This window comes from Caloenas nicobarica, chromosome 5 (genome assembly GCF_036013445.1).
Source record: "Caloenas nicobarica isolate bCalNic1 chromosome 5, bCalNic1.hap1, whole genome shotgun sequence".
NCBI classification, from domain to species: domain Eukaryota; kingdom Metazoa; phylum Chordata; class Aves; order Columbiformes; family Columbidae; genus Caloenas; species Caloenas nicobarica.
The window spans coordinates 53,998,416-54,015,471 of NC_088249.1; the positions used below are offsets into that span (position 1 = coordinate 53,998,416).

Here is a 17,056-nt window from a genome sequence, read left to right on the forward strand (position 1 = left end):
CACTTGCCAGAACCATACAACAGTGTACGAATCTCAGTACCAAAACCCATTTCTGGCCACATGAATGAGTTTTAGTCACATTATGGTTTTGAGCTCTCCTAAGAACCTCATCTTGCAGTTGTCCTTCGCAGGCCGGGGGGGGACGAAAAAAAAAAGAAAGAAAAAGAGAGAGAAACAAAAAAATCCCCCAGACACCATGACCAAAACAACCCATCAAAATATAATAACCCCAAAAACACCTCAGCAAAAACCACCAGAACCAAGTGGTTGGATGCCCTGTCAACCCAGCAAACCCCATTTTTTACTCAAATTGTGGAGCTCTAGAGCTAGAATAATGACCTGCACTGAAACCTGTTCCCACTTGTCAGAAGGAGGAACAGACTTTTGTAAGTAATGAGGAAAAGAAGGTCATTCATCCATACTGTTGGCACTGTGGTTATAAAGAGCTCCCGTGAATGCCTTAATCTAGCCAGACCATGCAGGTAAACTTAGGGGAGAATAATCTGAAAGTTGTATGGAATCAAATAATAGTATTTGAGAAGCAAAACTTACCATCTGGACAGTAGCATCCATCAATGCAGGGAAGCTCACTGCCAATGCACTGTGACTGTTGATGACATGAAACAGGGCAACAGTTGATGCATTCATTGTAGGTCAAGGGTTCAACACAGGCAATCACTGAAAAAAAGAAACAGGCAGAGAAATGAAAAGGTATTGGTTTAATGCCTCAGGCCTTAAATAGATTGCACGCATTTCTTTCAAGTATTTACCTTTTGATAACTCAATTGAGCATCTGTTGTCTAGAACAATGAAACAAAGGCTTTCATAACACAGAGAATATACATATATTCATATTCTGTCCATTAGAGGTGCACTGAGAAGGAATAATCTTAAAATATACCAAGGGAGACTCATGGAAACCTTCTCGCAGCAGAGGTATTTAGATATTCAGATCAGTGTAAGAAGTGGTAGAACATTCATTAATAAACATTTTTGAAAACACAGGGAAAACCTGTCATGAACAACAAAGCAGTTTTGGTCCTGTGTTCCAGACAGGCAAGCCAGTTACATGATCCCTTTCAAACTTACTTTCTGTGACTTCTAAGATGAAGATTTATGCAAGTGTAACTCAAATTTATTTTTAAACACTCGTGACATACATTTTCTATATCAGAAAGCCACAAAGACTTTGACAATTTTGAAAGAATAGCTCTATGAAAAAATAAAATGGCTAATCATCTTAAAGAATCTGTGGTGGTTTAGTATGAAGGTTCTTAAAACATATTCTAATAAGCTTAGTACTTTAAATACATTCAGTACAAATTACGCATGTAAAAAAAAAATTCCATTGCATTTATGTAGCCTTGATGTGAGTCCACAGTTACGCTTTCATTGAGAACTATGCAAGTTCAAAATAGAAGGTAAGAAGAGGAAGTATGAAGAACACTCTTATTTCCAAGTATGAAAGCATCTGCATACCACACTGCTGAAAGCGCATTCGCCATCCGTGAAGCGGCTTTCCTGCTTGGGCACACGCTCGAGCATATTCAGTTAAGGCTCGACACCAAGTTGCATTATCAACTGCTGACCTTACACAAATAAAAATTGACATATTATTTTCTAATTACATTCAAACATGCAAAAAACACCTCACAAATGCTCTGCATTGCATACTACCACAATGTCTGAATCTAATAATGTTCTAAAGTCCTGTGTTGGTTGGCTAGGTTAAATGTCTTCAATGGATCAGACATTCTGATGCACTTGAAGACAGGTCACCAATGTATCTGAGACACAACACTAAATTCCTGAATAAATCCATGAAAGCCAGGGATACAGCAATATAAACAGACTTGAATAAATGTCTTAATTTTTAGAAAAGGAATAACATCCTTCAAAAAAATCACAAGAAAAAAAGATTTCTACCAGTGAGTCACCATGGTACAAGAAATTGAAATTACCTTCTCCTGTCCTGCCTGTTAATTTAACTAGACAAAACTGCTTGGACAAGGATTACAGCAGGTTGTGAAACGACAGCATAAATTAAAACAGCAAACAAATTCCTCTTTTCATTGCATTGACATATGGCTTGCGGATGCCAAACTGATCTGTTCACTATTACTTTCCATTAAGGCTAAAAATACTAACGATGTTGCACGCTCAGAATCAAAACAGATGCCATATCCAAGGGAAGGTACATTAACAAATTATAAAAGTATCTGGGCCTGATTTTGGTCATCCTTATACTAAAACAAACACACACAAACAAAAACCCAGAAACGAATCCACAGAAATTTCTGGCAGTAAAACTAGAACAAGTGAAAAAAAGCAAAATAATCAAAGAATGTTAGATAGGAACTGACATGCAGAAAAGACACACATCAGTTCTGTTAACATTTACAATTCGTTCTCATAATAGAAGGACAGTGTTTTTTATAATGGCTTTGGAATTACCCAAAAACATTCACTTACATGCAAAGATCATTGGTGCAGCTTGCCATAAAAGGAAGAGGACTCACATATTCATGACATTGTTTAAACGGGGGCTGTAACAGGATATTACACAGAGTGTATGCCCTCTGAAATTAATCAGATAGCTGTTGTGAATAAGAGATTTTCATAAATAAACCTATTCAGAATAGAATACTATGGAAAATCAGAACAGAACCTCAGTCTGTGACTAGGAATCACTTTCCTCCCATGAACTAGAAGCAGTGGCTGGCAACACTTTGTTTTCCATGCCAAAGTATTCATAACACGGAATCTTTTATCCAAGGTCACACCAATGGTAGTAAAACATAACCCTTCCTCAAAAAAGGCATAGACCATGTTGCAGCTAAGCCCAGATGACCTGAAATAGTCTTTATTTAAATTACACAGTAAAAGGCAACAGAAATAAAACACGCCTGGCATCAGCTTTAGTTTCAAAGCACTTCATTTCAAGGTTATATATTGAAAATATTACTTAAAAGGTAAAACTACTTCAATGTGATGGACGAAAGTGACAATAACTCATTTTTTAAACACTGGGACATTAATTGTGCCCTAATTCTGGTTTTGCCTGCCTGCTTCTTTCTGTCCTTCCTAGGGGACGGAAGGAGAACAAACTCTAGAATGCACTACTACTTTACACCTTTTCACCCATTTAGGCCCAGATTCAAACACGTTTTTTGGCTGCTATGCAGACAATACAACATTGGAAAAGATCAAGAATTACGAACTCATACAGAAGAAAAGTAGGGGGGAGAAGAGGGGACAAGGGAATATCTGCTGCAGCAATCATTTTAATCCACCTCTCCAAAGAAGAACTGAGAACATTTCCAGTCTCCTTCAAAGCCTTAAGTCAAATTCTTGTTCTAATTAGAATCACCAACTATCGTAATAATCCTTTTGTGTTGATCCAAACCTGTAGAGATTCATGACTTTGTGTCAGGCAGGGTGGTTCACTGAGAAGAGATTTATCCCAACTGGGTGTTCCTTGTGGAGGATTTTCCTGCCAACTCTCTACAAATTCTGTTACATCATCTGTCAGTTTTCCTAAACAAGACACACAACAGTTACACACGGCACAAAACAACAACTTTTCTATAGGATTTCCCAGGGAAACATCTCAATAATCAAAACATCACATCAAACCCTTCCTACAATTAAATGAATCAGCTGTTAGTTTGAAGACAATCTGGTCCTTTTAAGAAATGAAAATACTTTTAAAACGGACTATAGTAGGCAGGCAGAATGTATAGTAGAATGGCAGAAAGCAGTTTACATGATTCGGCAAGGAAGGGTTTTAGGGAGCAGGACTGCGCCTGCCACAGTCCTTGAGTGAAAGAAAGGAAAGCTGTAATAAATTGTATAAACATAGGTCTATGCTGCTGCTTTACATGAAACTCCCAAAAGAGTCTAAAGTCTAAGAAAGATGAGACATTCCTGGATCACTGCAATGGTAAAAAATGATCACATACATTAATCAAGTAAAGGCGTGACTTTTTCATGTTAGAAGAGATGTCTACGCTAGCTTTAAACTAGCTAAGAAAGGTACTATCCATCATAGACAAGTGGTGACATCAACTGCTACTTGGATTACCCACTAATGCACATCTTGCCATATCTTTATTACTCCTGCTCCCAAGCTAATTGTATAACACTAGTATGCAGTGTATCGACCTGTGCTACAACCATAGCGTTATGTGACCAAGATATCCTGAGGAAGGTGAGAGGGTAGAAGAAAGTCTCCGAAGGCAATGAGGACAATGAGCTATTGATCTTGGTATTAAGCATTTTGATTTAGTGAGCAAAATATTCCATGGGAGTAAGAGCTGGTAGTAGTGCAGGGCTGATTTTAAAGGAGGAGCAAAGACTTAAACAGCCCAAAGCAATGATTTCCAGAGGTCTTTATCACCTAACTTAAGATAACTTTCAGGGGCCTGATTTTTCCCCCCTGGTTCTTTAGAGAGGTCTTCACTCAGTATTTATTGAAAGCTAAGACTCTTGGAAGTATGTGAAGGCGGTATCCAAGGATCACTGGTCACTTCTGAAAGTGTTAGCATAATTGATCAAGCGACATTGGGCAGTTTTCATCAATTTGATCTACTAACTAAAACTACCGATCTATTTCCAATTGCAATATCTCAGGCTTCTACAGGCTCCTACATAAAACTGCTAAGAGGGCAGTGAACATTTAAAAGTAGATTTTACCTTTCAAGTCCTAGGAGACTGAAGTAAGACATTACCGTTGCAGGTAATGGAGTAAGACAGCTTTTAGTCATGCTTTTGAAGACCTTTGTCCCCAGAGCCTCATCTATATTGAAACTGGCCCTCTTCACTAACAAGATAATCTACCACAAGTATATCCATATCCTATTTTCCATTTCAGAAGTTGCTTATTTTATATTCAATTAACATTACAATTTAAAACTAAGCAAAGTAACATTTAGTTGACAAAAAAAGGCAAACAACAAAAAAACCCACACCAAAACAAAACACAAAAAAACCCACCAAACAAACACATACAAACCTCTACTAACACAAGAAGTATTTTAAATACTCACCATAGCTTGTTTGAAGATCATCCTGTAGAATAGCATTATTGTTTCCACAGAGTCCATGTGTTTTGCCCAGATACTCTGGTGTCATTTTGATATACATTGCCGACGTACCATCCCAAGCCAAAGTAAAGGCATACTGGTGCCTGACTAGGAAGTATCCAGCTAGTTTCTGGATGTGTAAGTTTCCAATAATATAAGGTAACTGTACTCTGATATATAAGACAGAACCAAAAACAACTTTGCGTGAGAAAGTATCACTATTCAAAATAAATTATGTGCTAATTTAATGACTTCCTCATACATCTCAAAACCTCTGACATAAATAGAGTAATTCCACTAAGAAAAGGTGAAAATTGCAAATAAGAGTGAAAATCAAAGGATTGATGGCAGTGGTTATGTTTCTTAATACCATGTAGCAATCATTTAGATATCACCCTCCTCAGACACTACTCTGTGGAAGGGAAATAATTATTACAGCTGTGGTCTGGATAGTTTTTTTTAAGCTACCAACAAATATCTGATCTAGTTTATGTCTCTGTTATCAAATCATTATCACGAGATGAGTTACAGTGTAACTACAGCATCAGACACACAAGTGCAATTACCCAAATCCTTTGTAGGTGACTTCACTGCTGATCTTTATCTGTTCATCTCCAGAAAAGAATAAACTAATGGACCTTCTGCAGGAGTAAGGAGAAGAATGGCACTCAGGATCATTATTCACCTGCCAAATAAAATTACTAGCATCAAAGTCAAGATTTTAATCAAACTCTTTGTAATCCACGTTACACAACTAATACTCCCAATTCCACCCTCAGCATGTGAACAAGTACTTTGGTCCCACTCTTTCTCAAAAACCTGAGTACAATTAGTACTCCTTTTAGAGCAGTATTTTCACAGGAGAAGCAGGTTTTGAAAGTACACACATCAGTTTCCTTCCAGCTATTTACATTTCGTGCTGTAGTAACTGGTAGCCCACATTACATTAGAATTACATCTAGATTACATTCTAGAACCCTATAGTGCCACCGCAAATTATTTTTAATGTCCAAATATTAATGCATTATCAGCAAGCTCAACAACAACCAAAGGAATGTAGAAGTGCAGTCTCCTACCTGTATGGAAAAACTCTGTTCATCTAATTCAGTATGTCTCACAAGTGCGTACGTAGATTTCCCAGGAAAATAATAATAGAGTCCATCGAAAGTTTCAAAATTATATTGACCCCAAGTTCTGCATATATGATCTCTTTCGGCACCTGTATTATACACTAGCAAAAGGAGAGTCACTTGAGAAGTACCACTGGTTTTTTAATTCAATCTGTAGCTGAGATGCATGTACGCGGTAAGCTATGAAATATCACCACAGGAAAGAGAGGGAAAAAATAGTAGGGCACAAAGAAACCTTTAGGCAGAGGGTAGTCATTCTTGTAGTTGTGGGAACCCAACTACAATCCCAAAAACCTAGTCAGTTCTCTCTCTTTACACACCTGTCTGGCATCTTGGTCCAGATGCATTAAATCGACTGCAGTTGCACAGCTCTCTGTGGACACACTCACCTCCATTAAAACATGTAAACGAATCTGAGTGGAAAAAATAAAGCATGTTAAAAATAAATTATGATCATTTTCATTCTTAAGACCCAGTTCTGTCACCAAACATAACTCCATGAATGACACGGGATGCTGGCTTAGCATTTAAATGTCCAGGAGATTCCCACAGGCCTCCATAAAGAAGATACATACAGCAAAAGCTACACCTCAAGAAATAAAAGCAGATGAAGCAAATCTATTGTACATTTAGAGAAGCCAAATTAAAATGGCTGTGATATCTGTTAGTCTGACATGTTTTCAGTCCCCCGAGCAACGAATAGAGGAAATGAACAAGCATTAAACAAAAAAAAAAAAAAAAAAAAAGCATGGTGCCTATATCCTTAAACAACAGACTGCTACAAATAACACTGTATGGGTAAGCTCTATCAAGATGAGAGGATACTGCCCTAGAAATATAAATGCTGACATCCCAGCTGTGAATCTTTCAGCTGCGTGGCCTCTTTCCATCTTACAACTTTTAAGTGAACCAATCACAAACACTTTCCATAAAGACACAAACCACTGCTCTTGTTTCTGATTTTATTAAAGACAAACTTTTAGGAAAGGAAAAATTTAATGCTTAAGTATTGTGAGCCTACTTTTGAGGGAGGGAGGTGTTGGGTCTTTTTGTTTTCCCTGGGAAGGTCCACTTCTAACAATCCAAATAAACTCTACAAATTATTTAGTCTTGACAGAATTAGACTTCAGAGGAAAACCTTCTAGGATATGGGCCACTGTTTTATGATTTCATGGGTCACACCATCTTCAGGTTTTGTTTTCACACTATCGACATTTGCTAAACACACACGAAAAGCACCAACATAAAAAGTAGATTCTGAACTACTTTACAGAATGAAGGAAACAAATGCTTTCTAATAAGTCAAGAGTTGATAATTGACATCCTGCTGTCATTAAACAGATGCTGAATTCTTGATTCCAGCAGTAGCAACTGTAAAATATATCAATTTCAAAGGATGTTTTCTCCCTACCTTATTTTTCTCCTCTCTTCTAGAAGCTCATTTTATTGGTGTTTTACCAATACTAATTTCCTACCAACATCTTCTACAGTACATATTTAGTTTGTTTTGCCAACATGTAACATCAATACCAAGAGCTCTTTTAACAATCAGAAACAGCATTTTTAACAAGATGCTACAAACACCTTTCAGTTTCCTTTTAAGCTCCTACTTTAGCTTGAACAAGTCTTCCCAACGCCTCTTAAAAACCTCATCTGGTTTGCAAGTTTATCTACTGCACACAAATTGCTTTCAGATGTTCATGCCACGTGACTGTGCATCCAACATTTAATTCACATACAAAATCTTGTCAGAATTCATGGATTGAATGCTATTTAGACTTTGCTTCTGTTTTACCAAGGTGTGGTCAATGTAGAAGTTTAGTGAGGAAAAGGTCATATTTAAAGTTCCTTTTGCTTTGTGAGATCCTAGAAACTTAGAAGAAAGATGCTTTGTGCTCACAACTGGCTGTAACGCTAGAGTGAGGAAAACTTCAAGAAACTTATCGTGTACCACAATGAAAAAAAAAGCCTAAACGTTCATCTACTTTAGGCCATGTGATTTTACAAAATATTATCTTCAGTTACAAATATACAGAACCCTTGCTTACTGAGTTCTGACAAAATTTGTTGGTACAGTTTATTGGTGTTTATATGGCCATTTCTATTTGCATAAACACTATAAATGCTATTTACTTATCTGAATACTTTTGAAATACCCAAATGATTACTTTTGATTCCTTTTGTTTTCAACACACACCACCTCCTCCCCTAGGAAAAGAAGAAAAATTTAAAAAAAAAAAAAAAAAAAAAGAAGGGGAGGCCATGATGAAAAAAACAAGGCAAGTAGACAAAGTAAAAGATAACACTCCTTTGCCTAGCTACTCCAAATATCTATCTCCTTTTCCCTGCCTGGCCAGCATGAGTTCAATTTAAAAACTATGCAAGCACCATGTAGAAAGGTCCTTATTTACTCTGAGGCATCTCATTTACATACTCACAGTGAGCAATCTTGTCACTAATGCAAAAGCCTTATTCCTCCTGTCAAGAGAGGCAGACATTGATCTCTTTCATTTTGAGTGGTGCGAGACCTGTGTAATCAGAACTCAGGTCTCTGTTCTTTGCTTCTCTAAGATTATGCCCCATTGCCTGTCCAGTTACAATAATCTGCAATTAGACTGCAAGTCATGTTCATTCTTTGTTGTAAAGGAAGTTTGCCCCCTTTTGATGTTTCTGGTTGAATGATTCCCCTTTAAGCACAGCTCAGGTAACCTGCTGCAAGCCACATTTATTCAGATTGTGCACACAGTCAGCTGATCTTGCTGTCACTGGGAAGGAATCTCCTTTGCTCCCTTTTAGAGAGAGGGTTAGTCAAATCTGAATTGGAAGCAAATGACTCAAGCATTTTCCTCTTTATGAAGTTCTCTTCTGTCTGGGCATGTGTGAGTCTAAGAAAACATGTCTGATGGGCTGACCCTGGGTGGATCCCAGGTGCACACCAAAGTTGCTCTCCCGCTTTCTCACTCCCCCTCCTCAGCTGGACAGGGGAGAGAGAATATCATTAAAGGCTCGTGGGTCAACATAATGACAGAGGAAGACCACTCACCAATTAACATCACAGGCAAAACAGACTCAACTTGGGGAAATTAATTTATTGCCAATCAAATCAGAGTATGGCAATGAGGAAAAAAAAAACCCACTAAAATCTTAAAACAACTTCCCCCCACTTCTCCCTTCTTCCTGGGCTCAACTTCACTCCGACTTTTCTCTACCTTCTCCCCCTCAGCAGTGCAGGGGGACAGGGAACAAGGGCTGTGGTCAGCTCCTCACACGTCGTCTCTGCAACTCCTCACTCCTCAGGGGCACGACTCCTCAACCTCTTCCCCTGCTCCAGTGTAGAGTCTCTCCCACAGGAGAGAATCCTCTACAAACTGCTCTAGCGTGTGTCCTTTCCAAGGGGTGCATCCTTCAGGAACAGACTGCTCCAGTGTGGGTCCTCCATGGGGTCACAAGTCTTGACAGCAAACCTGCTCCAGTGTGGGCTCCTCTCTCCACAGGTCCTACCAGAAGCCTGCTCCAGCATGGGCTCTCCGTGGGGTCACAGCCTCCTTCAGGAGGCAACCACCTGTTCTGGCATGAGGTCCTCCATGGGCAGCAGGTGGATCTCTGCTCCACTGTAGACCTCCATGGGCTGCAGGGGGACAGCCAGCCTCACCATGGCCTTCACAGGAATCTCTGCCCCAGTGCCTGGAGCGCCTCCTTGTCTGACCTTGGTGTCTGCAGAGTTATTTCTCTCACATATTCTCACTTCTCTCTCAGGCTGCAGTTGCTGTTGCACAGCAACTTTCTCTTCATAAATGTTATCTCAGATGCACCACAACTGCTGCTGACAGACTCAGCCTTGCCCAGCAGCAGCTCCATCTTGGAGCCAGCTGGCATTGGCTCTATTGGACACGGGGGAACCTTTGATCAGCTTCTCATAGAAGAGACCCCTGAAACCCACCCACTACCAAAACTTTGCCACACAAACCCAATACAACATGATAAACATAGCTCTTGTATTTGCTTATATCCCTTTTTAAATCACTATAGTATCTTTCTTTACACTGCATAGAAGAGCTCTGTGTGCTTAGTTAGTAGGATTAGTTATCCTTAACGAGGTAATAAGAGGAATAGTGTTGATCCAGATCACATTTAGTGATCTTACTACTGTAAACAATGTGGCCTCCTTTAACCATCCAGTTCTGCTCAATTAACACATAAATGCTTCCTCATGTATCCAGAATAAACATCCTATAGAAAAATGTTCACTCTGATATTTGTCATTAAAGGAATATAAGCTGCCTAAATAAGCTAACCCATGTGATCATATCACAAGTTTAGGTCTCTCCTAGGGACATGAGAAACACTGTAAAACCTGCGGAAGGGGAACAAACATCAAGACTAAGCAAAGGTTAAAGTTAGGAAAGGTTATGGAAGAATATGGTATCCTTCATTTACCTAAAAGTGACCTCTATTCAAAAGCCTTCAGCTCTTCTTTTTCCTTTGACATAATGCCAGTTGAGTGCATTGGGTTGGAATCTGAAATTGAAAACTGGCAAGACTTTTCTAGCAGAAGGTGGGAGGCCGAAGTAACATGATTCAACTCTCATAAGTAGTAACATGATTTCTAACCAGTGACACCATTACCACCTGCAAGTCACTCTGATAATATGACCATTGTTGCCATGAAGCAACTTGTCTCAAATTCCTTCTTTATTGAACCGGGAGAAGACTTGGGAACATATTATGATGCAGGTCTGAATTCTCTGCTCCTCCCACTGCTTAAATACTCTAATCATCTGGTAAATACTGAAAAGACTGCAACCCCACGCAATATATGGATGGGGTTATTTTAGTCCCTTGGGCCCCTGAATTTCGATTTAGTCCATTCCTCTTGTTAAGTCTTCAGTGCCAGGCAGCGCGAGCCTTCAGGCCAGAGCTGGCACCCTGTAAGCAGTAGCAGAACTTCATGCCCATTATCTATCACAGCCTTTGAAAAAGTGAAACTCTAATCCAGCTCGTTTGCATTTCATTTCAAGTGTTTCCAGAGATCAGTGTCCAGACTTCAGAGATGCTACTGCTGTTCTCTCTGAAGAGATGTTTTAACAGTATAATGCAGACCTGGCAAGAGAAAATTCCAAAATCCATTTTGAAATACAGTACAGTGCCACCCAACTGTGGTTGGCCTTTCAAGTGTTATTCATCTGGGCTCCAAGCACAAGTTCTGCCAATTCCATATGATTACTGTTCAAAGGCATCTTGCATCTTCATCAAAATAAGCATTTATTTTGCAATATTATTATAGATGCAATAGATTTTGTGAGTTTGTATCTATGATATTGTACCCATTTACATTAGTACTGCTCTAATGAGTACTTAAGATCTCTTCAACTTATTTCAGTTGCAAATCAACTGTATGTCCAGGTTACCTCACCCATTATTTGTTCTTCTGATCTTCTAACATATTTATTAGGAATGAAAAAAAGTATAGCTGAAAGTAATTTATATAATGTTAAGCCCTTCAGCATGAAATGAGATACAGTCAATAGAGAATAGCTCGCCTCTCGAAGCACAAAGAGGTAACTGCAAACAAAGCATGTATCTGTATCCCATATAAAAGTTAAGATACGAAGTCAGAGACACATCTAAATTAAACTTTTTCAGTAAAATAAAAGCAACTCAACACATCCAAGAACGTATCTGGCTACTCAAATTACCATGCACATCGACTGTGAAATACCTAATTTTTGTTTTAACCATCATGTGAATCCAGATGCTCCAACTGAATTTTGACATTATTGTAATACACCATTATCTTCAATACACTATTAATCCTGAAAGATTTGTGACTGATGTGGACCTTCCTGTGGGTATTTTTCTGTAAAATATTAAGCACTTCCTAGTGTTGGGATTCTGTTCTTTAAGACATGGTATGAAAATTTGTTTATGTAAATCACTGAGGACAGGGGTATTCTTTCAGAATCTCATGATTAGATTCACTTGGACAGAAAAGTTGAAGTATGAAAGATTAATTTAGAGATCTGAAAATGATAAAGTTTTAATTAAACTAGGTAGGTACAAGGTCCAGCCTTTTCCCTCAGTTCTTATGATTCTGCCTATTTACCAGCTTCGGTCCGAACAGTTTCAGAGCTCTAGAGTCATTTGCAGAAATAGACAGAGACTTTATAGTTTCCAGGATTCTTTACAAAATGAAACCTTGTAAAAGCTTTATGCAAGTGTAGAAGAGAGGTCTGCCTTAAGGTTATCAAACTACTAAAAGAGATCAATTATTTACAAATCAGCAAATTTTATTCTGAAATTGAAAAGTGATTAAAAAAGCATTTTGGGGTACAAATTTGCAAGAAACACCAAGGAGATCTATAGCTATGCATAAAAGAATAGAAGGCATGCTTAAAATTGAATATTTAAACTTTTGCTGTCAATATTTTTCAGATTTTATATTTTGTAACTCTGCATAATTTCCATTGCACACTTTCTCTAGAAAGCTTTTGGGCACCCTTTTGACTACAGGAGAACCAACGCAACAAATATTTCTTGCATTATCTTTTCTCCTTCAACTGCATAGTCTTTGAAAGCATCTGCCTGTAATGGCACAAATTTTCTGTGGCATACAGGCTTCAACAGGATGCAATACAGCCTTGAAATGAGGACAAAGGTCTCATTACACCAGGATGCAAAACTTCCCTTTTTGAGATTCTGAGGTGAATGAGTAGGACGTAATTTTAATCCTTCAATACTAAGAGCCTTCCAGCTAGCTGCAGATTTTCTGCTCTGGCACATCTTTTGAAATCAGCACACATACTGTAAGGGACAAGGATCTTCTACAGTAACAGTGACTTTAAACATTAAAGACTCATGCCTGCTACAGCATTTCAACGCATGATGATTTGAAGTGTTTAACCTGTTAGGAATTTTAAGCAGTAGTTTGAAACTTACTTCCAGAAATAATTTGTTTTGCCTGTCCCAGGTTCTGAACATGTGTTAGCTCTGGAGTTTTTTTGCCTGGGTTTTTTTTCACTTGGTTGGTGTTTTTGTTTGTTTTAAATTTGCATGAAAGACAGAAACATGTGGAAGGAAGTTACAAGTTTAACAGCTATGAAAACTATATGTTGACAGCAGTCAATTATTCTGGCAAACATTTCACAACTCAAATCCCATATTCCCTGGGTATAAGAGACTAACGCAAAAATCTGTCTCTTAGCATTTACTTGTACTATAACAACTTTTTTGTTCCTTTGACATAATAAGAAAATGCATAGTTTTCTAAACTGCTTTCAGTTGACTACAACACAAAGGTAAAGAAATCTATTGCACAATAAATCATTACCCATCATACAAAAATTCCATGTAAAACATGTTGGTTTATCTATATACACAGAGTTACAGGAAGCAAGAAAAAAAATGTTATTGCAATGAAAATTGACTGTAACAGGATGAAATATAAGTATGCTATAATCACAGTTTTCTAAGTATGTCGTAGAATAATTTTCACAGAATCAACATTAAACTGGAGAAAGAATCTGATAACCTAACCTTGCTGGTTTAAAAAAAACCAACGAAACAAAAAACCAACCAAACACACCACACAAAAGCTTTACTATTTCGTATACCCCTAGATTGGTACAAATTCCAGTCCATGGGCAGAGCTACAAAAGCTTGCATCTCTCTTCAAACAGGAAGGGCCGAAATGAAACTATTGTGCTAAGCATCTAGAGCATGTTACCAAAAGTCTTGCACAAAGCATATCAGGTTGTTCTTTTGTTTTGTTTTTAGTTCGCCTTTTGCACACAGACAACAATGGATTCCATTTCCCACACAGAGTTTACTGGGATTTAAAAAGGAAAGTTTCATTTCTAGCTATTCCACTGTTTAAAGAGTTTAATAATCCTGATTTTAGCTGCTTTCCAATATGGGCAATCACTAATAATTTTTGAAGCTTGTTGTCTCCAACAACATCATATTACCAAAGCAAGTATCTTAGAAATGGAAAATCCTTATGAAGTATTTTTGCCTCATAGAAATACGACCTAGGATAAACTTCCTGGTTTCTTTCTATTACACCTGCAGAGGGTAATGAAACCTAATTCTTGCCATCGTAACTACATGGTCTAAAAGCTTAGACATGTGGTGAGTTAGCATGAGATAATCACTACCCATTTAATTCTCCCTCCTTCTAAATTTGTTCTTCCCTTTCTTAAATATTAGGCCTATTTAAGAAGCAATAAATTGCACACAAACCCTTTTCAGAAGTTCTGTTAAAACAGCACAATGAATCTTAAAAGTCTTTTTTCTAGCTGGTTGCTCTGAAGCAGAACATGAAATCCACTAGTACCATTAAAAGAATTTTGATTTGCAAAAAATAAACCCAGAGAACCAAACAATTATTATGGCAATAAATTGCTGAGCACAATTTACATATCTTCTCTTTGGAAGCTGCTTTTTTTAGGGTTAAAACAAACAAACCAACCAAAAAATAAACAAACAAAAAACCACAAACAAACAAACCAACCCAAACCACAGAGCTAAGAAAATAACTACTGCTTGGTGAATATGCTGGTGCAACCCTTCTATTCCTCTACATTCAGCTACACACTTCTCAAAAGCTGCTGAAAACAGTATGTATTAAAGAAATCAAATGCTTTTGGAGATGACGTAACCCTCATCACAATAGATAAGATCCAGTCCACACACCAGTCTGACATTTTGTGCTATAAAGCCAGAGTATGCAAACCCAGACTATTCACTGTTCAGTAGGTCCCATGTCCAATGTACCCAATCAGGCTGACTGAAGAGAAACTAGAGGTTTTGCATCACTAACTAAAATTACTGGAATTACTTTGCCTCACGTTTCCCTTTGTACAATACAAGCATGACACAGGCTCTACAAACAAGCTAACACAGAGGACCTTTACCCTTGAGCAAAGACATTTAAGCCTGTCCACTGCTGAAAATAAGATGAATTAAAAATGCCAAGATGCAAAATCCTCAAGCAAATGCCCACCACTGCAAGCTGGTGGCTAAAAGTATCTGATCCTGCTAAACCATAGATTATGCACACAAAAAGCATCCACAGACTACCTCAGCAAAAAAAAAGTAACAAACAAAAAACCTCTAAGCATGGAAGAGATACAGGACAGGTAATTTAACGACATCTAGGCAGCAATCCACATCTTTCGTGTACATCACTACAGGAGCAGATTGCCTTGCTGAAAGGTCTTTGCTAGAAAAACTGCAGTTATAGACAGTCTTTCAAATGATCAAACCAGAATCAAGTGTCAAGTTAAAGCTAGGTCAAACCCCACGATAAATTGTCATACTCCTGTAGTCCTTTGAGACCAATCAAGGTAGAGCTCCCTTACCCTGAAGACTTGTATGAGCTATTTTCGGTTTTTTCTTCATAAAAATAATTAAATTATGCAGAATATAACAGACAATTGAAGTTATTCCATATAGAAACACTAATAACTTACTCGATGGTCCACATTTCATACTGTCAAGTCTCCTCTTCCAAGATAAGGATATCATAGTAGATGAAGCATTAGAAACTGCCACTCCAGACTCCTTTCAGAAAGAACAAAGAAATCAGCAGCTATAACCAAGACACCTTAAGAATCTCTTCACAGTCTATCAACAAATTTACTATTTTTAGTAAGCGCATTGCTTCATATTGGCTTACTAAAAAGTTATTAAAAAAAGCCGTTATAAAGTAAAAAGTAGTCACTCTACTCAGGACTCCAGTAAAGAAGCATCAAAGTACATTATGCCTGAAGACAGCAGGCAGTTTTTAAGCCAGTTAAGCCAAAATGCCTAAAACCGCATCTCCAAACAGTCCTCTGTGCACTTCTGCATATTCCTTTTACTCTCAATTACAGCCTCAACACCATCAGGTGGATTTTAACGTAATTCTCAGCATAAACATTCTGCTACGTCAGAAATTCTTAAATCTGCTTGAGAAAACGGAAGAGCAGACCTGCTTAGCCAAGTTAGAAAAATCCATTGATACTTTGTCATGATGTGGTTATATTGCCATGCTCACGACAGGTACAGTATACCTCCTCATTAGTATGCTTTTGTTAAAGCCACACTGCTCACCTTCTCTGTAACCTCTCATCTTTGTTCTAGGCCCGCTTACATCTAGGCTGAGTAACATTTTTCTCAATTTAGCGTGAACCTTCCAATCCTCAGAAGCCAACGACTTATGATAGTAAGTTTTTCCCTATTAACTGTGCTGGGTTGGCTGAGATAGGGTTAATTTCTACTCTGACAGGTCTAGCCAAGGGGGGTATTCCATACCAGATAAGGTCATGCCCAGTTGCAAAGCGGGCAACCCAGGGGGGCAGCCTGCCTCTGGGCTTGGTGCTTTTTGCATTTTGGACATGAGCCACCATTGCTTATGAGCAGGGTGGTGGGACTGCCGTGTGGTGGTTGCACTGTGTGTCCACTGCTTTGCAGGTTCTGTTTGTTCATTTTTTGTTTGTGGGTTGCCTTTTTTTTTTTTCTCTCCTTTCTTCACTGTTCTGTTCAGCTGTTCTTATCCCAAATCCACAAGTTTTGCCTATATTTTCTGATTCTCCTCTCCATCCGAACCAGGGGCAGGGGAGAGGTTAGCAAGCCACACGTGGTTTAGCTGCCACCTTTTGAAGGAGCGGGGGCTGGGGCTGAACTACAACATTAACATTTACCTAGCTTACTTAATAGACTAATACAAATGTTATAGCCATTTCATATTATTTCTTCACTTCAACTCATGAAGAGCAGCAACTATATCCTCTAAAATGTCCATATTTCAGTGACATGTTAATCATAGAATATAGTTTTAATTAAGCAAAATCAAGTGACAAA

At 38.2% G+C, this 17,056-nt stretch overlaps 1 protein-coding gene across 1 annotated transcript in view; it reads right to left on the minus strand.

Moving 5' to 3' along the window:
- Window positions 1-17,056, minus strand: part of OTOG (otogelin) — a 108,990-nt gene that overhangs the window by 89,658 nt on the left and 2,276 nt on the right. The window contains exons 4-12 of the mRNA XM_065636091.1: window positions 15,685-15,775; window positions 6,535-6,627; window positions 6,161-6,315; window positions 5,651-5,769; window positions 5,049-5,254; window positions 3,407-3,537; window positions 2,473-2,579; window positions 1,480-1,589; window positions 553-678 (exon numbers count right to left, since the gene is read on the minus strand). Coding sequence (XP_065492163.1) covers window positions 553-678; window positions 1,480-1,589; window positions 2,473-2,579; window positions 3,407-3,537; window positions 5,049-5,254; window positions 5,651-5,769; window positions 6,161-6,315; window positions 6,535-6,627; window positions 15,685-15,775 — 1,138 coding nt within the window. The remainder of the gene's footprint in view (window positions 1-552; window positions 679-1,479; window positions 1,590-2,472; window positions 2,580-3,406; window positions 3,538-5,048; window positions 5,255-5,650; window positions 5,770-6,160; window positions 6,316-6,534; window positions 6,628-15,684; window positions 15,776-17,056) is intronic.